The following is a 21,047-nucleotide window of genomic DNA, read 5'->3' on the forward strand; positions in this document are numbered from 1 at the left end:
GTGTGACAATCTGACGGTGTTCTTGAGATAATTAATATAAAATTTTAATGTAATAAATACTATGCTTTAATTTCACTCAACTATATAAAAAGAATGATAAAATTTGGAATAATTAATAAAACATAACCTAATAAGGTTATAAATTTTTACATCCTGTAAAACTGCTCTGTCACGTAGCGCTTTTACAAGAAATGAGGATGTTTTGCTTCCTTTCTCCACGCCTCGTATCTTAGAATTTTGCACTCCATCTAGTCGAATGACACATCATTTCGGATAATCATGATGGTGCAGAAAAGAGGGATAAAGAGGCAGGTTCTCAGATGCTCGAGGCAGATCATTCCAAATAGCCTTGAGGACACGAGCCATAGGACCGGCCGTTCAGCTATGATCTAGCCACATAGACTCCTTCAAGATAACCACCAAGTAAAGTCAGTCAACATGAATAACGAGGAAATATGATTATTGTAAAACTCTCTCTCTCAGTAGAAAGGATAGATCCTAGTCTCGCGATAGGATATAAGTCCTGTATTTTTCATGTTTTACATCTGTATTTATATTATTTGCTAGTATTATTGTTACTTCTAATCAAACTATCTACTATAAGAGGAATGTCCCTAGTTCTAGGTTAGACTTATGTTTTATGTTTTATTATTATATTATTTGTCCTTGTTATTTTGGTCTTCTGTAATTAAATTGTTAATTTTATATTATATAACTTTCGTAGTTGAGTATTTATTACTTATGCACAACCCACACAGAATCTTACCACTCGGGTTCTGTTAAAAATTAAGCCATCCAGTGACAAAGTGAGCAGGTCTAACTGATCTGACGATTAGAGGGCCTGGACCCTCGTCCGTATTCTCACATTACGTTCTTCTATATATCAAGTTATTTCTAGTTAATTAATTAAAGTTCAAAATAACCAAGACACCGTGTATTAACGCATAAAACGCAGTTTTTCGTCTAGTGTGCCAATCTGTAACCTGTGCCACTACGGGTTCAGTCGTGTAACCGAAGATAATCGATAGAGTCGCCCAAGCTGCCTTACGGAGTTGTAATTGCCACTGCCCTGGGGCCACATTCGATCGACCATAAAAGAAACTAGTACTTTTGAAACCGTGCTTGTAGTTATTAGTAGTAATTCAAACACAAATAATTATCGTATTTATCTTCAGGCACTTGGCAATACTCATCATCAAGTTTTATTCAGTCAAATTCAAACACAAATAATTATCGTATTTATCTTCAGGCACTTGGCAATACTCATCAAGTTTTATTCAGTTGACTGAATAAAACTTGATGATGAGTATTGCCAAGTGCTTGAAGATAAATACGATAATTATTTGTGTTTGAATTACTACTAATAAAAGAAACTACATCGACGCCCAGGTTTTCGAAACTGCCGATCGTTCTAGAAAAAAAAAATGTATTGTATATTGGATGTCACCTTTATGTTAAAATAAACGGTTTTATGTTAGACACGGTTTATGTTATGTTATGTTATGTTATGACTGACAGTCTCTTTCACTACGCCCTACTTACAAATAAACCATAGACCATCACTGACACAAAATTAATTGATTTCCTCTAAAAATTGGCAAAACACTGGTGTGCAAGAGGTGGGATTTCAAGTCCCCAATCTCCATCAGGTCTGCTACCTTAGATTTCTATTACAGTCGATCCCATATAACGCGGTAGATACGTTCCACTTCGGTAGATACATTCCACTTTATACGAATTTCGCGTTGTAGAAATCCTTAAATACATGAGCCAATTACAGTTCCACACGTGTGCAGTTTACGAACTACGGCTGTTTAAAAAGTTTTCTTCAGTGAAATTAATCGATTCTAAACTAATTTGACTCAACATTTCCAAAACATGTATAATTTTTTGGGAATAATCCGTATAAACTATGCTATAAACAAAAAATTGTAGGATTACTTACCGAGTGTGCACCGTTCGACAACGCCATTGCTTAAGTTTGTTTTCGTCGCGAAGCGGCGCACCAATCGTCAGGCGCGTTTTCTGATAAGTTATTTTTCTGCGAAAAATTCGTTGAACTTTGGAGACATCATTAATAGATATAATTTTTGTGACCGTTGAATAAGAAATGTTTTTTCACAAGAAATGTATTAAATTACAATACTGTATTAGACTTACAGTACCAAATTTATATACTGTACAGACAATAGTAAACTCAACTTACCCGCCTTAACTCTCTGTAGCGTGTAAGCAGTTCGGCTGCTCGTCCACCATTGGTCCACATTCGACCAATTTTGTCGCGACACGAGTCGGCGATGACGTTTTACCGCATTTTACGAGTCTCTGTTAGCGTCTTTATAAGAATACGGTCGCAATTTTTTCGCCGCGATATACGAACCCGCGTTATAGGGGGTCTACTGTATTTTGTTTATAACTGTAGACAATATTAAACATGGGTATGAGGTCAAAGTATACAACAGGACAAAATCAGCAACTGAGGAATGAAGAGTACGGATTAAAAGTATGAAAATCTTTCATTCAGATTGCAGGCATCATCTTACAACATGAAAAAAGTCGAAAAGGATGAAACATACACCTAGAAAAAAAATTCAAAGTAATGGACTTCAAATAATGTTTGCAATTTTGTTTGTATTGATATTAGTGTAGGGAATATTTCGATATATTTTAATAACTCACTTATATACCTCAGAAAATATTTTTGATTTGACAGCAATTTATCTTAAGTAAAGTTGTGTCCCCTTTCGTTAAACACTTAGCTTCACCGACAATATTTTTATTGTGCTAAATTAAGTATAGGCCTACGTTGTCATTTAAGTAAGTCCATTCTTAGTGTTAATAGCGTATAATTGATGTTTTGTATGAAATTACACAGTTTTTGTTTCAACGGACATTTTTACTAATTTACATTATTTAATAACATAATTCGCTCTTTCTGCTCTGTAGATTCTATGTGAGCGTTTTTTCCGGTCTATAGTGAATTCAGTTACATCCACAATATACATTTCCCATATCACGTATATCAAAACCATGGTGCTATATTGGTGAGACAGACCACCTCCAAAAATTTTTGGGATTGCTCTTTGGGATTAAATCCTAGATTTCTAAGAGCAGTAAACAGAATACTTAATATTCTCATCCATTCAGCTGGATTTCTTCGGTAACTTATGATTTATGCTTAATTTTACTGTACTATAAATACTATACTAATTACACCGTATTGTCTTTAGATTTAAATGAAGCAAAATAAATAAGATTTTTAAAATGTCACCTATTCCTAGGATCGATTTTCCGGCTTGGGGGTACTGACACATAATTTGCTCAAAACGAACGACTCACTTTGAGTTAGTCACAATTATTTTCAGAAAATGTTCGAGAAAATTTTACTGAATACCGTATTCTGTGATAAAATTTAAAAAAATAATTACTTACCTGCAAATTCTGGAGCTAAATCAAGAACTATTGCAGTATCCCCCGAATTATTAAAGCCGAAACATCCCATTCCAACCATTAAACAAATAATTACATTTGTACTCTCGCATCCTTGAAATGAAATCGCTAAGATGCATGCTGCCGGACCAAACAAAGCTACAATATAAATATTTAATTATATAATGCCAGAAATTTTAGAATTTAATTTAAAACTTACGATATTGCGGTTCCTTACCAATTCCTTCGGAAAATTTTCTAATATTAGTTATACTTAAATAGTCACGAGATTTCATAAAATCAGCAATAAAACCACAAGTAAACATAATTATAGCATCCAGAGAATACACTAATGCACTCATTATTCCATTCTAAAACACAAATAATATACATAAATTTGTTGATATAAGACCAAATTTATATATAGAAATCATAATTTATGTATAGAAATCAACATACCTTTTGGATAGAGAAGTTCTGAATGATATGTAAGTATGATGGAAATTTAGTCAATATTGCATTATAACCGAAACCCCAACAAATTTTCGTCAAAGCTACTATCCACACTGCTCTGGATGTTAAAATTTGTTTCCAGGGTATATTCACCTTCTGTTTTAAGTACACATGTATTTACGAAAGCTTAGTCAATAAAGTAGAATAACAAATGATATTACCGTTTCTCTTGAAGAGATGTTTGGTAAGCTTTCGTTAAGAAATGCCAATTCTTTCTCAGATATTCTGGGATGTTGTTGAGGTCTATCATAAATTGTGAACGTAAGACATAAAGGAACGACAATCCCACATATGCCTGTTGTAAATATATAGATTAGAAATGATACTGTCGCACTTTAGCATTGAAGAAACAATCGTATTATTTATGTTCACCGAAAGAGTAGAAACTGAAAGACCATCCTTTATGTTCACAAAGATATCCTGCTGTCATTAAACCAACAACTGAACCGAGTTGATTACCACAAAAAGAAATTGAGGATAATATTGACTTTTCGTTTTTTGGACTCCATCTTCCTAATAGCGTAAAAGTTCCGTGAGATATAAGTCCCTGCAATAAAATAATGTTCGAATAGGATGCTATAAATGAGGTTTGCAATGACAATAGTAAATTTTATTCTTACTTGTGCTAATCCGACAATGGCTTGACATAACGATATAACTGACACGCCGACATCTGCACAAAAGGGTGTCAAAATGATCAGTATTGAAGATAAACAGGAAAAAATTATGACAGTTTTCTTTGGTCCAAGTGAAAATGTAATGGATCCTCCTGCAAGTTGAGCTAACACCAAACCATAGAAATAACTTCCTAGTATTATTCCTTGAGTGGGTTGTGTCCATACATAAGACCCCTAAATATAAATGTAATAAGTGGTTTATCTAAATATATAAAATTACTTGTTTGACTGACTGACTGGATGACTCACGGATTCATCATCGCCCAGAGCAAACCGCTGAACCTAAAGAGGTGAAATTTGGTACACAGTTAGGGTACGTCATGAAAACGCACACTAAGAACGGATTTTTCGAAATTTCCCCGCGGGGGAAAGGGAGAGCATTAAGGCTTAACCGGAAAAACGGCTTCTACTGCACTATTTTAGATGCAATTTTTTTGTTTTTATCTGCGTTTTAGTAGGGTATGCCATTAGAATGCACACTTTGAACAAATTTTTCGTAATTCCCCGCGGGCGGGAGAGGAAGAAAATTTAGTCTTCATCGAGTACTTAGGTGTATTAAATTAATAACATTTCAGATATTGTTATAAATATTTTTATGTATTTCGATTTTAAAAATGTTCGAACCGTTTTAAATTCGAATTTGTTATTGCATATACGATTGTAAACGTTCCAGAAAATTGTTGTAATTGAAAATAGTCGTTTGATTCTCGAAAATTTTCATTATTCTCAGCGGTAGGTGTTACATAACAATTACTATGGTTATTGAAATATTGAATATAAATAGGGTTTGCATGCAAAATCCTCGCGGGCAAAGCGGCGGATAACAGCTAGTATTTAATATAATTGAAGCTTTACGAATTAAATCACGCAGATTTTTCCAGTTACAGCTAAGGTATTTCTTTCATTTTATCTTTGTTTATTCGAACATTTTTTAATAATAATATTAAAATGATTTGAATTACTAACTGAAATTCAGAAGAAAATGTGTAATTTCGGTGGCTGACTTCATTAATATTTTGTTCAGCTTTTAATCTGCTAAATGTCCAACCTTTAAATCCGTGCTTTTGTAAGCCTTGATAAAAACAAAATGAATTAAAATATGAATTTAAAATGATTATGTGAAATACGAAATTAATTACATTTCCGTTGTATTCATTAATTTATTTAAAGACAATTATTCCGCGATATATAAACACATTTTGTATACAACGTTTGTTATTAGTCACTGATATTTGTTAGTAATTTATGCATATATTCTATATTTAAACATTTACCTCTTTGTAGATATATGTAGAATTTTGTTGATAGGTTTTTGGACATTCTGTTGAAGACGTGGTATTATACTCGTGGATAGCTGAATGATTAACCATGGCTAAAATAGCGATACTCAGTACAGATCTTTGGCAGTACGCTATTGCATGTATAAAAAATGTAGACAATACCAATACATAACGAGCTGGAACAGGAACTGAAGTAAAAACGTTCGTGAGATTTCAACAACTGAAGTTAAAATTTCAATGAATGTTAAGAATATAAATGTTAGATTTTATAATTAATTCAAAGCTTGAAATAATAATTACAACATCTACATATATCTATAAATCTATTAAAGAACCATTTCTCAACTTCAAATATAATATAAAAATTTCATAAAATATCGTAACAGATGGCATTATCAAATGTATCTGGCTGCTGGATTTTTTATGTATTTGTACCAAAGTAGTGACACTAATGGATTACTAAATGTATTTTGTCCTAAAACTTTCATAAAATAAATAAATAACATTATCTGTCATCTTTTAATAATTATTACGTTTGGAGGCAGGCAGACAAATAATGCATCGCATCTGATATGTTACTCTTCTAGCTGCGAAAAAACACCAAATATCAAGGAAAAAAAGATATTTATGAAAAATAATTATTTCAAATTGTTTTTTATTTCAATAATTAATAAAAGTTTTCGGAGTTACGCATATTTATGAATTAATTTTAGAACATTCTTACCTTTATGTATCATATTTATATCGTAAGATAAATAGATTCACTATTTGAAATGGTTAAAAATAAGTTTGAATCTTTATTTGTTTATCCTATGATACTATGTTTACTTTAAAAAATTGATTCCAGTTAGAGTTTTCTTATTCTTCTTCCTTTTTCCTTTTCTTATGATTCAAAGTAATGTTGAGATCTTTTTATTATTATAACGATGGATTTACATTCTTCTATTGACGACTAATAATGCTTCAAAGTATAAATATTATAAGAATAATTTTCAACATATCACCACGAGTGGAAAAAGTAAAGCAACAGGTATACTGCAATATAAGAAAAATATATTTAACGCGTTTTCTAAAATATTTTTATTATATTTTTAGTAAAAATTTATTCGTACATAACTAAAAGAAATATCAGTTAATAGTCGAGTTTAAAATATAATTAACTGGCAGATAAGCCCGGTTCCTCGAGCAAAAAATAACAACAAACATTGAAATTATCAGATTTTTCGACTTGTAATTCTATTATTGCATTATATTATAGTTTTTGTTTTATATAACTAAGAATGTCATTTTGCTTGAAAGTTTAAAACACTAAGTTCCCAATGTCACGCATCTTAAAAATTCTTTAAATTGTGTACAGTAGAGAAATAAAGAATTTTCGAAAATATGTTACATAGGGGTTTATTATACCCGTGAAAAATCTAAATTAACTTCTATAGTTATATAAATCAATTACTATAATATCATAAACATTAAAATAAAAACTATATATAGAGTTTTTTATTTTAGCCTATCATCGTCATGTTTATCGCCATAGTTGGATGGTACAAAATGTCAAGATTTCATTTGTGAAATTGACACCAATTAAAAATGTGGTATCTTAAGTTTTTTAACGTATGATATATATATATATTTTTAATGTCAACTCTAAGAATCGGTAACATACACAGCTGCGTATCAAACAGTAATCTGCCAGTCAATCAAATTTCTCAAAAAGCCGGACTAAATATTTAAACTCGGCAAACTCGAAAATCAATTAAAACATATTGTATGCTGGCCAGTAATTTTGTATTATGTAATTGTCGAATTCGAATGGAACCATAACGCTGGTCCTATAAAAAGAAGGGATGTTACAAAAGGGGGTTGAGTAATTCGAGCAAAAGTAGTCGTTGACATTCTCCTGGAAGAGAGGATGGTCAACGACCACCAATTAAGACTGGTCTACTCTTAATATTTGAAAAGTAATCCGTGTTAGACAGGTTGTAATGGCCTGTATGTCACCGAGTTGCTAACCTTATTGTCTAAAAGTCTTTATACGACTTGTTTAAATTAGGACTGTGGAATCGTGTAAAAATCTACCAACTTGAACTCTGATCAGAGGCAGACTTGTTACCAAAAATCAGTAAATTCACGTAGAACTTTTGTTCGAATTTTTAATTTAAACGAAATAAATTTTAAAATATTCATCGATAAATATTGCAAATACATTATTGTTTGTATTCTGTTAATTACATTTAATGACGAAGATTCTTTCTTTAATGGCTTGAATGCACGCCAGTATATTATTAATCAAACCCGGAATAACATCACAATCATATTGCATCATAATTTCGTATATCATTCTCAGTGTTTAAGTCTGTTCTTTTACTATATTGGCTGTTATGTACAAATTACAAGGGAAAGTATGGGAATCGTGTCAAATTTGACTCTCCGAGTTCTTTGCAAATCTTTACGTCATGAGTTTCCGAATCCAAAATCGTCAAAATATATAAATTTGGTTGTGTGTTGGCATCTACGTCGTTAAATATCTAGGGTGGGGTAACGATTAAAAAAAGGAAATTTGGCAAGGTAAATCGTGTATAAGGGACATTAATGCTATGAAATTTTGGTAGTAATAGATGAAGAATGGTGAGTAGAAGGTCATCGTGTGTCATATTCTCGAGAAGACTAAGATTTCATTTAGATTTTACTCTCTATTAGTATTTACAATTTTTTTTTTAAATATAAAACTCAACAATAACCTCAAAATTAAGTTGTTAGCCATTTTACAATTATCAATAATATATACATTTCTGCTAACAAAATCTGATAACAGATAAAGCCACACACAATTTTTCATTTTGATTAATTTTTTGATACGATTTCATAACATATAATTCAGTTACAAAAACTCTTCTGCGACATTCACGTTTATATAAAAGTTTCTGAAATTCGAAAGTTTTTCTGTTTTCTGTGATATTTCAGTTTTATGTAAAAGTTATCTGACTTAGCCCTAAGAAAACCCATTAGCTGATCCGATGTTGTTGCACATGAAGATTGATTTTGCAGGTGTTGAGTCACAGGTGGATCGTCGATAATGTAAAACTGTCATTATATATCGCTGCTATGATTATATTTCGTCGAGACTTGTGCGATTCATTCTATTTACTTGTCCAACGGTTGACTTTCTGTTCCTTTAACAATACGTTGTTTAATTTAGCACTTGATTGTTATAATTCTCGAACATTTGTTGCTAGTAAAAGTGATATTCAATCGGTTTTCTTATCATGACAGCAAAAATAGGATTTAGAATTTCCTTAAATTAGTGCAAAATCAAGCTTACGATCCTCACAACTGTATTTGTGCGGCAAATAACTTTCTGTTCGATATTACCGACAATTTTCCATTTATCCTGCACTGTTTTAAAGTTAGAAAAATTTGAAAATAAAAATAAAAATATGTTTTATTAATTTTTGATGAAGATAGGCAGTGACGGCACGAGGCAAGTTTTATGATGGAGAGAGATCCTATTATGGCGCTCCCTTGGTTGTTTCTAATTTATACCCTTTAATTTTCTTTACCACTGAGGCGCCAATTGGGATTTAGCGCCTGAAGCTGCTGCTCCGTTCGCCCTATGGTAGGGCCGGCTCCCCCCAGGTAAGGAGCTGAGTCTGGACGTGGCGGGGAGGCCAGGCGGTGAGAGACGACGGGTAATGGGGTCCCGAAAGTATCGTCTTGTTCTCGATCGTTAGTGGAGTCTTATGACTCGAGCCAAAGGTTCCAGAGGTGTCAGAACATCATGGGCTTTGGGTCTGTATACCAAGCCTTTATATGCTTGCTGTGCGATTGTCGTCTACGGAGGGGACGACTCTGGCGGGGTTTCAAATATCTCCCAAAACTGGAACCTAACCCCGTTGGAGCGTACGGCTATAAGAGCTGCTAATTGGCATTGTGGCATGCAGACTCACACTTAAACAGAAGGGAGACTGGTGCGGTCAAGGCACGGGGCTGTTCCTAATAGTATCGGCAATAGGAGGGCCAAAATGAGCCCTCAGTAAGTCCGGAGCTGGGGAATAGTCGCTGTAGCCGTAGCTAATATAGCTCCTAAGGAGGACTTGTCTTTGGACGAGATATGCGGAGTGTAGTTGTTTGGGCTTGTCCGATGGAAGTTGGCGACTCTGCCGATGAAAGTTGGTAGCCCTGCCGACGGAAGCGTAGGCACCCGTTGGCCTGCGGTGGGATGGCATTCGATAGGGGCGCTGCTGAAACGTGGTAGGGATCCTTCGCTTCGGCGAACGGTCCCGAGTCCCCCTACTGGCGACGGTTAAATCGTCTGCTTGTAGCGAGATGCACATTGTACCCTGGGCTGATGGGTTATATCCCTGATAATACACATTGGAGCACGCAGGGAACGCCGAAATTTCTGGATTCAAATCCCGCGTCGGTACAGTGACCAGAGGCCATGGATTTGACAATCCGTACCCTCTGGAACCTGAGACACACAAAGCGAACTCCTGCATCCACCCGGTGGCACGGGGCCGATGTTTCACGATAAAGACAATTGAATGCAGTCGACTTAATCTTAGCCCGTGGTAACGCAGACCACGTAAAACTCTTTCTGTCCGGTAAAAGAAGAACCAGCATCCCAAGAGGAAGACCGGATTTTGCACACCCGGTGCTGGCTTGGGGGCCACGGCCTGCATGCCGAAGCCAGTGGGGCAAGGAGTTGTACTCCCGTAGCCGAAGCCTCGCTGGTGGCCAGGGGGTAGCGCCTACAGTGGATTGTAGGACCCTGCTAGCTGGTATTTATCCTGACGGGCAGTTGGCAGAGCCACTCCTCGGACATAGGGCCAACTTCCTTATGTCCTTGGGAGGAGTGGTGCTTAAAGGCCTGACGTTGTGTTGGATGGCCGTATATGATCTCGGAGGACTAGAAATGGGAAGAGCGTCTCCTAGTAGGGATGATGGGGCGGCCCAAGCCGAGCAACCAGCTGGGCTGGGGTAACCTAGGGTAGGATGCCATTTAAATGGGTAGCTGTCCCGGCAGCGGGCTAAGCAGTGACGACCCGGCAGTAAGAGGGCCAAAATGAGCCCTCAGTAAGCTCAAAGTCAGAGCTGGCTCTTAAACGCATACTTTGATTCTCGAACGGAGTCAGGGCACCCGTGAAACGTCGGGATCACCCTAATCCCCTCTTTATCTTTTAATTTCATGATGACAAACAAAGAAATAGAGTGCGTTTGTTCTAAGGGTGTGTCTCGTGCGAACGATATACCCAGTGGTTCTGGTAATCAAGAAGCTAAAGCTATGGAGGAAGTTAACGCAACAGGCGGTGTTACGGCAAACACCGAACCTAAGGAGAGGAGGACTTTGTGGTCACGCAAGCCCGCCAATGACCAGTTGCGAGAGCCCTGTGATGGGCAAAAAGATACGGTTCCCGTATCGATCCTCACAGGGACCAGTGACTCCGATTCATAGTCAACTGGATCCAGTTCTGGGGAAATCTTTGATTCTGCCTCCTCAGGAGGAGAGGGGAGCGAATGGAAGCCCGCACCTACGAACAGTAAGACAAGGCACCGACAAAAGCGGGCATGGGCGGCCAAAGCTAAAGCAGGAAAACCCACAGGCGATAAGCACAAGGGGGACCCTGTGAAAGCTGTGGTGGCCATAGCGGAGGAAAAACCTTCTGCTAAAAACAAGGGCGGGTCGAAGAAAAAAGGCCCTACCATAGCGGCACCCGAGAACACAAGTTCGGGAGCCAAGGCTATAACGCCGTTGTCGCTGCCTGTGGAAACACGGGATAGGCTTGGCACGGCCAAAGATAGGCGAGTTGCACTCGATGGTATCCACGAGGAGTTGAGCAAGCTCCTCGGGAAAACTGACAACTGTTGCCAGAAATCAACGTGTGCAACCATTTACAACCTTTTCAGCAAGGTTTCCGCCATCATAGGGGCTCAAGAAGCTGAGATCGCCTCGCTTCTAGCTGAAAACACAACCCTATGGGAGGTCGTGCGCGGCGGTAAAACGCCGCTCCCATCGCCTTCAGATGCAGCCAAAGACGACAAAGCAGTACTTACTGGCGGCGCGTCCTACACCGCTATTTCTGCCCGGCCGGCCCGATTAGCTAGCCAAGACGGGTCGCGGGCAACTGCTAAGCCACGTAGGGTTCAATCCACGGAGCATACGCTTCTGGTCTACCCTACAAATCCGATGTCAATCGATCAAACAAAATCGCTCCTACAAGCTAACATAAATCCGACCAAGCTTGGAGTCAGCATTAAAAACGTTTGCCGTATTCGCAATGGAGGCGTCCCGGTAGAGGTTGCAAGGCACCTGGACGTATCCACGATTGTAAAGGAATTGACGGAGGGCCCATTGGCGCTCAAGGAGGCGGTCAGTTGTAGACTGCCCCAAAAACGCCCGCCTAGGGTCATTGTCTTCAATGTCAGCCCGGACATCAAACGAGAGTCCCTCGTGGAGACCATCATTAGTCAGAATAGCATCGAGGTGGAGCCTGGGGCACTCTAACTTCGTTTTCCCCTTAAGGGAAAGGGAGGCCTTATCAATTGGGTTCTAGAGGCTTTCCCGATGGTCTACCGCAAGCTCCTGCAAAGGGGAAAATTACGCGTTGGGTGGACTCGCAACCGGGTGAAGGGATATTTGGCAATCACCCAGTGCTACAAGTGCTACGGTTTCAACCACGTAGCGAAGGGCTGCTCGGCGGGAGCCCAAGCTTGTAGCAAGTGTGCCGAGGGCCACTCCTACAAGGAGTGTAAGGCCACTATGCTGAAGTGCATCAACTGCACCAAGGCAAACGGAAAGTTCGGTCTGCAGCTGGGGATTGTCCACTCAGCAATGAGTGCCAGCTGCCTGTGTCACACGCGGGAGCTCGAAAGAGCTCAGGCCAGAACTGACTTTGGTCAGTAAAGAGTTAGTGCCTCCTACCAAAATCTGCTTTCTATTACACACAGCAGAATAATAAGTGTGGCTGCAAAATATTGCAGTTCAATGCCGAGAAGTGTCGCGCCGCAACCGCCCAATTAAAGGTGGAAGTAATGGAGTGGGAGATTGATATCATCCTGCTCCAAGAGCCGTATCTAGCATTTGGAAAAGTTGGTGGTCTCTCACTACAATGGAGCATTTATGCCCAAGAAGGTGACGATTGTCGAGCTACAGTTATACTCACACGAAGGGATGTTGATGCATATGCTTTCCACGTCTCTCCTCTCATGGTGGCCGTAGAGATACGGATACCTTCATGTGCTTGGACTGTGATATCCGCTTATCGCCCGCTGTCATTAAAACTGGGAGACTTTCTGATTGACCTCGAAAGGGTTGTCCGGCCCCACGGTCGGGTTGTCTTGGCTGGTGATTTTAACGCCAAGCACTCACTATGGGAATCTCCTGTGGACGATCCGGACGGGAACATGATGAAAGAGACGGTGGAGGGGTGGGGTATGCACGTCCTGAACGATCCGTTTGGGATTGCTACCTTCTCGAACTGTAATGGTGAAAGCTGGATTGATCTAACTATTGTTAGTGGAGCTATGCTAAGACTGACCTCTCAGTGGGAAACGATCGATGCGGAAAGCTGTAGTGATCATCGCTTCATCTCTTTTGAGGTGTCGAACGGCTCGATTGCCTGGCCGAGCTGCCGCTACAAGCTGACTGCCGGAAACCGCGATCGTTTTAGCAAATGCCTCAAGGAAAAGACAGCCGATATCGCCACTCAAGTCTCTAAGGATGAGAGTGTCGAGGATCTGGAGGATGTGGTGGCAAACTTAACCAATGCGGTCAGAGGAGCAGGAGACTGCACACTCGCGCAAATGCGGCCCCACAAACACCGGTCAGTTCCCTGGTGGACCCAGGAACTGAGTGTCCTTCAGAAGCGTGTCCCTCACACGCTTCTGAAGGACACTCAGTTCCTTCACACTCCGCCGACGCTTTCAACGGTGCAGGGACAATGACCTTCGGGCTACCAGGAAACTGGAGTTCCAGAGGGCCAACGCTGAGTACAAGCGCAAATTGAACGATGCGAAAAAGACCTCATGGCTCAGTTTCTGTAAGGAAGTTAGTGACAATAATCCGTTCTGTCTACCCTACAAGCTAGCGGTGGGCAAACTCAAGCGTAGAACGATCTTGGGGCCATGAAAAAGCCCGATGGTACCCTAACCTCCACACAGGAGGAATCGATACAGGTGCTGCTTCGCTCGCACTTTCCGTGCGATGAGCAGTCCGATGATACCGAAGAACAGAGGCGGCTTCGAAGTGACGCGGAGTTGCCCGTTCTTGAGGCCGAGTTACCTGTGCCAGTGTCCGAATCTGAAGTAGTCCACGTCATGGGCCCACTGAGGAAGAGGAAGGCACCTGGCGTTGATGGGATCACGGCCGAAATGGTACAAGTTCTGCAGCATGAACGTCCTGGCCTGCTCCGTGAGCTGTATCAGAGGTGTCTGCAACTGGGTCACTTCCCAGTACTGTGGAAGCCGGCGCGACTTGTGTTTATTCATAAGGAGAGGCGCCCGAAGGATGAACCGAAGTCTTATAGACCGATTAGTCTCTTGCCAGTCCTAGGGAAGGTTCTTGATAGAATCCTTAACGACAGAATATATTACCATTTAAAGCGGAAAGGGCTGTTGCACCCGCATCAATATGGGTTCCGGCCGGACTTGTCTACCTGCCAGGCACTACATCATGTGGTTTCTCTGGTTCGCCAGAACCGCCTGCAGGGCCTCCACACGTCGCTCGTTTCGATGGACGTCGCGGGGGCTTTTGACAATGTCTGGTGGCCATCCATCGTGGGTGAACTGAGGAAGGCGAACCTGCCGACCACCCTTGTATCACTTTCCAGGAGTTTCCTGAGCGACCGCGAGGTAATCCACGAGACGCCGAGTGCAAGACATACGAAGATACTGGAGAAGGGCTGTCCCCAAGGATCCTGTATCGGGCCTTTGCTTTGGAACATCCTAGCGGACACGGCGCTGCGACTAGTCCTTCCGGACGATGTCCAGCTGCAGGCATATGCAGACGATCTGTTGTTAGTAGTTGCCGGTTATAGCTGTAGCGGCATGGAGAGTCGCGGCAACGAAGCAATAGAACAACTCGTTCGCTGGGGAGAGCTGCACAAGCTCTCTTTCAGCCCCGAGAAATCGGAGGCCCTGACGGTGGCCAGGTCTGGAGTGTTGGCCTGCCGACCAATATACCGGATCCGGGGAAACCCCATCAGAAGGGTGAGCGAGATTAAGTATTAAGTACCTCGGTGTTACCATCGATCAGACACTATGCTGGACGCCCCATCTGAGGAACGTCCGTGAAAAGACGAACCTCATGATAGCAGCACTATCAAGACTAGTGAGACAGGATTATGGCTTAGATGGAGAAGCGCTCCGCACCATCTACAAGAGGTGTGTGGAGCGAATCATCTGCTATGCCTGTGGAGTTTGGTGGAAGGATACCGCCAATGTCAAAATGAGTAGGACACTGCTCACGATCCAAATGCTCGCTGCCCTGCAGATCACGAGAGCTTATAGAATTGTGTCTACGGATGCGGCCCTGGTCTTGGCCGGGCTGCTCCCACTGCCCTTGGTAGTCAGCCAAGAAGCGGCCTTCTACAGAACCACAGTAGAAGGATTAGAGGCAATGCACTGTAATCGGAAGTACCCAGCCAGACTTAGGCAGAGAGTAGATGTTTTCAAAGTCCATCCGGCCCAACGGATTGGACTTGGCTGGGAAGTCGGTGAACTGACTGGTATGGGTGTTGAAATATACATAGATGGCTCAAAAGATGGCAGCTTAGTAGGTGCAGCATTCTGTGTTTTCTGTAACGGAGTGCAAGTGTACGAACAGTCTGTCAGACTGAATGAGGAGGCGTCCGTGTTTCTGGCAGAACTGGTGGCCTTGGGGGGATGTCCCAGTGGATCCTATTACATCCGGGTCCAGAGCCGGTCACGGTTTACTCTGATAGCCAGTCGTCGCTACAGGCTTTGAACGACGGGTACTATCGTGATTCGCTGGTACAGGAGATCAGATGCAAGGTGCTGAGGGCGAGGCACGAGCGACAAGTTACCCTGTGTTGGGTCTGAGGCCACACCGAGATCATGGGTAACGAGCGTGCCGATCAGCTACCAAAGGCGGGAGCTAGCGGTCCTTTTATAACGAGGACGGTTGAACCCTCGGCAGTTTATATCAGAGGTACCTTGCGGAAACGATCGATGTCCATCTGGCAAGAGCGCTGGAATCAAAGTACGGTAGGTAGGTCAACCTACGCCTTCGTGCCTGTAGTTGGCCTCACTCCGGTGTGCTGCAATGGGCTCACAACTCAATTACTGACCAGCCACGGGAGGTTTCCCCACTTCAAGTCCCGTTTCAGGCAAGGAGATGGTAGCTGCTCCTGTGGGAGTTCTCGCGGGGACGCGAGACATTACGTACTTGACTGTCCTCTTACAGAGGATTTCCGCCGAGGGGCCGACCAAGTCGACTGGTCTCGGCCGCCTGAACAAGTACTTCGAACGCTAGCAGCTAGTAAAGGAAACTTAATGAAACTGAAGGAATTGATGGAAATGATCGTAAACTTATGATCTAAGTGCCTAGTGGACGCACTGGGTTGGGTTCCCTCTTACTTGTAGGGAAGCGGACCCCGCTGTCTGAAAAACACCTAAAGAATAAATGATCTATTAATTAGTCAGTGGAAAATAATTAATCAGTGGAATAAAGTGCAGTTTCAGCTGCACACCCTAAAAGCTATGTCACGTTAGCGAGCTAGGGCCTAGTTCCGCGGACGGGAAACCGGACGTTCAACAGGGCCCAAAGCTTTGTCGTTTAGAGGTTTTAGCGGCAGAATCGCCGTAAGTCAATGACGAAGGAAAGACATAGTCTCTCAACCCTGTGGTGCCAATCTGGCAGGGCAGGGAAAGAGATCCCTAACCGGGAAACGATTCTTAAGAGACTTAGGTAGGGCCGCTCTGGGGTTAAGATAACTAAATATCGGACCTCCTATTGAACTTACCCACTTTACTCCCTACTCAACTTATAGCCATCGTTTTTTAAATTTTTATTATAAACTTAATATCGCTAATTAGAGCGCTAATAATTAACCTTTCCTGACTAGACTAAGATTTCACTATATTCAGTCTTAAATTTCCGATTTCAAGCCGTCCGTTGAGAACCTGAGCAGGTCTTACTGACGTGTAGTCAATAAACGTTTGATAAATTAACCACATCGAATTTCATTCCTCACAATACAAATATAATATCGGTTGAACAGAAAGAAATTATTATTAATCACTAAAAACGCATTGTCATTTCATAAACTTACATGCAAAAAGAAAGCTTTTGTTTACAGGGTAAAAATACATTTAATGATTTGTTAATAGAAGCAGGTGAAATCCATTGCGGATTTATTCATAATACAGTAGAGCGTCGATTTTTCGAATCAATTGGGGACTGGGGTTGTCCGGATAACTGATATTTCGGATAACTGATTTACGTACGAAAAAATAGTTTAACGTATCCAATGTCGAAATGTTTCTCCGTTGCGTGTCGCTTCGCGTTGAATTTTCGTCAATGTTAAGCCTAACGAAGACTATTAAATTGTTAAAAATCATTTTTTTAGTTTGTACGAACAAAATAAATATATTGAAAAATATAAAAATAATAAAAAATTATACTTCAGATGTTAATTTAGTATCAAAAACGTAAAATATTTGAGTAGCCCAAGACATAGCCAAAGATTGAAGCGCCACAGCACTGGCGAAAATTTAAATTTGCGGACTGGAATTCTTTCGGATGATTGACGTTTCGGATGATTGACTTTCGGAAAATCGACGCTCTACTGTATATTACTTTTGAAGTAAAATGTCTGTACTATATTTAATATTGATTATACTCTATTTAGTTACTACTGCTTTTATTGAATTTTATTAAAGTATAATTTATGTTATAGCAATAATTTAATAAAATGAAATAAAGTTTCCTTCACCGTGATCTTCAGAGACCATATTTAATTCCAAACAAATACCTGTTCAACCACTCAGAAATTAGATAATTTACAATTAAAAATGAACTATATATGTTAGTATTTTTAGATACAAAATTCCATCAATGAGTTGCTTAATTTTTTTGGCAATATTAAAACACTTATATTATAACACTTCGGTTTCCCGAAGTGTTATAATATTTAATTTAAAAAAAAAAAAAAACTTTAGCTACTTACCTATAGTGCTGTTTGGAATCAGTTACTCTAAAGAAAGCTCTCCACTAAAAGGAGAATCGACAAACTTGAATATTTATACGAAAGAAGCTCTGTAACTAACAAATTAAAAAATTATTTTTAACTCTCATGTTTTGCCAGACAAATGAAAATTGCAAAATCAACATTTTTAAATTTTAATTCATTGCAGCATTATTTCTATTTTAATTAACAGTTACGTTTCATACATGAGCGTTTGTTTTAGTTGCAATGAATGTCGTTATATTTAAATTCAAATATTTTCCTTAAACCAGTTAGATGACTGTCAGGATTGTATCTCTAACAGGAAAAGTATGATGTATAGGGGCGAGACACTACTAATTTCAAGTGAAGAGCGTATATTTTAAATTAAGTAAACCAAATATATTTTTACCAAAGTCAAATATTTAATTACGAAAATTATATTTAAAATAGACTATATAAAACTTGATAAATTTTCCATAAAAATTTTAGTTATTTTTTTGTACTACCTGCACTCATTTAAAGTCAAAATGTTAACAACTGTTAAATACTTAAATTATTTTTATAGTTCTTGATATCTGCTCACGTTTAGTCTGTTCTATTCCTGTGAATACTAAAAGGGCCTCTTCATCTACAGAGAGAATGGGTTCGGTCAGGCGCTAAAAGAGTGGCCACTGGCGAAGGACGAAGTCCGAGATTTTTGGCTACAATTAATTTCTGAAAAATTTCTGAAAATTCTCGACTATTCGAACATTATTCCGAGTACCCCAGAATGATACTTAAATTTAATTTATGATGCCCATTAACATTTTACTGGAATTGTTTTTCATTTTAAACTATCTATGATATGTTTTACGTACATGTACGCTAAACTTTTATGTACAGGTAATTTCAAGTTAACGTTAAAAATCTTTTAGTAACAGGTGTAACGTTATTTTTAAAAATATATTTCTTGTCACTGAATATAATTATATTATACTCTTATATCTGTATTTTATAATGTAAAATCAGTAAATTCATATAAAAGTTTTGTTGGAATTTTTAATTTAAACAGAATGAATTTTTAAAAATATTCATTGAAAAATACTGCAAATACATTATTGTTTTTATTCTTTTAATAACATTTCATGACAAAGATTGTTCTTTTAATCGCTTGAATGCACTCCAGAATATTTTTAACCTGAAAACATTGACAAACGGCTGTTCTCAAGGGCATTTAGCTCTGTACACCAAACAGCGGCTCGTATCACGTTGCGACTTTTTGTCATCTGAAATATAATTCGTTTCTAAATAATACGTAATAAAGAAAATAACGTTTTATGCTAAAACGTTTTAGAAATGTATTTCAAAAGTTGGTGTATTAAAAATTTTAAAATTTTTTGTGGGAGTTTTTCTGTCAAGCACGAAAAAAGAATGTTAGTTTTGTGAGGTTATGCTTAGCATATTAAACAACATATTAACAAATTAAAAATTTTTAAAATATATCTATTTTGTCTCTGCGAAACCTGAAGTTTTCGAAACCTCTGAGGTATAATGATTACCCTTGAGGTTTTTCTTAAGTAGAGGAAACAAATAAAAATCACAAGGCGCAAGATCGAGCGAATAAGGAGGGTATGGAATCGGTTCAAACTTCAGGTTTCGCAAAGCCTCTCCAGTTGCGCGAGATGTGTGGACGAGCGTTGTCATGTTGCAAGATTATTGGTGCCAGGCTGCCTCTAATATGTCACACTCAACGTCAGAGGTGTTTTAGAGTCTATATGTACTGAAAAGAATTAAACATTGCAACAAGGTTCAACGGTAACTGTCTATGGCAGTGATCGGACTTCCGCTGAATGTTTCATCAAAAATTATGGCTTTTCCAAACTCGCAACCACGAAATTTTATAAACCATCAATTTACAATAGACCTGTCAACAGCATCGTCACCATAAACAGCCTTTAAACGTAATTTTTTCAGCAGTTAAAAATTCGATAACAGCACGCTGTTTAACTCGCGTTGACATAGCACCAGAACATTTCTCCATATTTCCGCTTCTCAAAATATACTGAATGAACGCAACAACCTCAAACTGCTCATGAACATAGAGGAGGAATGTTACTTTCATATGCCACCTGGCACGCTTCTGAAAATCATTTCGTTTGTGCTCTACAAGCATGTGTGCATTACTTTTCAGCCTGCCCTCGTATTTTACTTTTTACAAATCATTAGTTAATGACTCATTTGTTACTAAGTAAAGAAAAACATTATCTAAATCACACTTTATTGACAGTTTTTCGGGTAAAAACAATTGTCATGTAGAAACAGAAAGACGCATTTTGTAAAGAAATTATTGCCACAAAATAGAAAGACGGTAAAATCACCCGATAATATATTGTCTGTTTTTATCTGTGTGATGTTCACGTTTTTTTAAATTTTGGTATTGACAGACATCAGTTAATTCGAGATGGCGATGCGTAAAATACGGACCCAATTGGTGCTTTTACAGTAATATGGAACTCAACTCCTCCGAATTCTCTCTTTGCAAGCAGACATTCGTTCGGAGCAATTTGTGAAAAAGACACTAGGTAGAAAGTCAATTCTTTCTGAGAATATCGAAAAAGAGCTGCTGGAATATATATTGTTGATGGAAGTCATATTTTTCTATTATAAAAGCATTTTTGCGATAAAATACATTGGAATAAATAATTTTGTAATTATTTAACATTTTTTGTACTTTCCTATTTGTTTTTGGCTACATTAACGCATTTTTTGAAAATATACAGTAGGGTTCCATATTACCACTCGATTTTCTCTAAGCCTACTTTCTGACTTTTTGTACAAAAGCCTTCAAAAACCATACTTATAGTTACACTAGCGAAAAATCCAATTAGGAACATTTAGTTTAATAGTTACCAGTACTTTTCGCACAAAAAATGTGGGTGTAGTTATGATACCTTGTTTACAATTCACTAAAATGTAATTGGGGT

At 38.9% G+C, this 21,047-nt stretch overlaps 3 protein-coding genes across 3 annotated transcripts in view; 2 read left to right on the forward strand and 1 right to left on the reverse strand.

The window, feature by feature from the left end:
• Positions 1–8,237, reverse strand: part of LOC111614795 (sialin-like) — a 17,541-nt gene extending 9,304 nt beyond the window's left edge. Inside the window, exons 1-8 of the mRNA XM_023356158.1 lie at positions 8,129–8,237; positions 5,894–6,087; positions 4,563–4,793; positions 4,315–4,489; positions 4,104–4,237; positions 3,889–4,038; positions 3,668–3,800; positions 3,433–3,588 (exon numbers count right to left, since the gene is read on the reverse strand). Of these exons, the coding sequence (XP_023211926.1) occupies positions 3,433–3,588; positions 3,668–3,800; positions 3,889–4,038; positions 4,104–4,237; positions 4,315–4,489; positions 4,563–4,793; positions 5,894–6,087; positions 8,129–8,237 (1,282 nt within the window). The remainder of the gene's footprint in view (positions 1–3,432; positions 3,589–3,667; positions 3,801–3,888; positions 4,039–4,103; positions 4,238–4,314; positions 4,490–4,562; positions 4,794–5,893; positions 6,088–8,128) is intronic.
• A 4,691-nt stretch (positions 8,238–12,928) lies between these two features.
• Positions 12,929–13,840, forward strand: LOC111614796. Its single transcript, XM_023356159.1, has one exon. The coding sequence runs from the start codon at positions 12,929–12,931 to the stop codon at positions 13,838–13,840; it is 912 nt and encodes a 303-aa protein (XP_023211927.1).
• A 1,360-nt stretch (positions 13,841–15,200) lies between these two features.
• LOC111614797 lies at positions 15,201–15,860 on the forward strand. The gene has a single exon (XM_023356160.1). It carries the CDS (start codon positions 15,201–15,203, stop codon positions 15,858–15,860), a length of 660 nt encoding a protein of 219 aa, XP_023211928.1.
• The last annotated feature ends 5,187 nt before the right edge of the window (positions 15,861–21,047 follow it).

This window comes from Centruroides sculpturatus, unplaced genomic scaffold (genome assembly GCF_000671375.1).
Source record: "Centruroides sculpturatus isolate CEXI.00-Female unplaced genomic scaffold, Cexi_2.0 scaffold1847, whole genome shotgun sequence".
NCBI lineage: Eukaryota > Metazoa > Arthropoda > Arachnida > Scorpiones > Buthidae > Centruroides > Centruroides sculpturatus.

Excerpts from the sequence above, each read along its gene's own strand:
- LOC111614796 (XM_023356159.1), top strand. The coding sequence starts at position 12,929 with ATGGAGTGGGAGATTGATATCATCCTGCTCCAAGAGCCGTATCTAGCA.
- LOC111614797 (XM_023356160.1), top strand. The coding sequence starts at position 15,201 with ATGATAGCAGCACTATCAAGACTAGTGAGACAGGATTATGGCTTAGAT.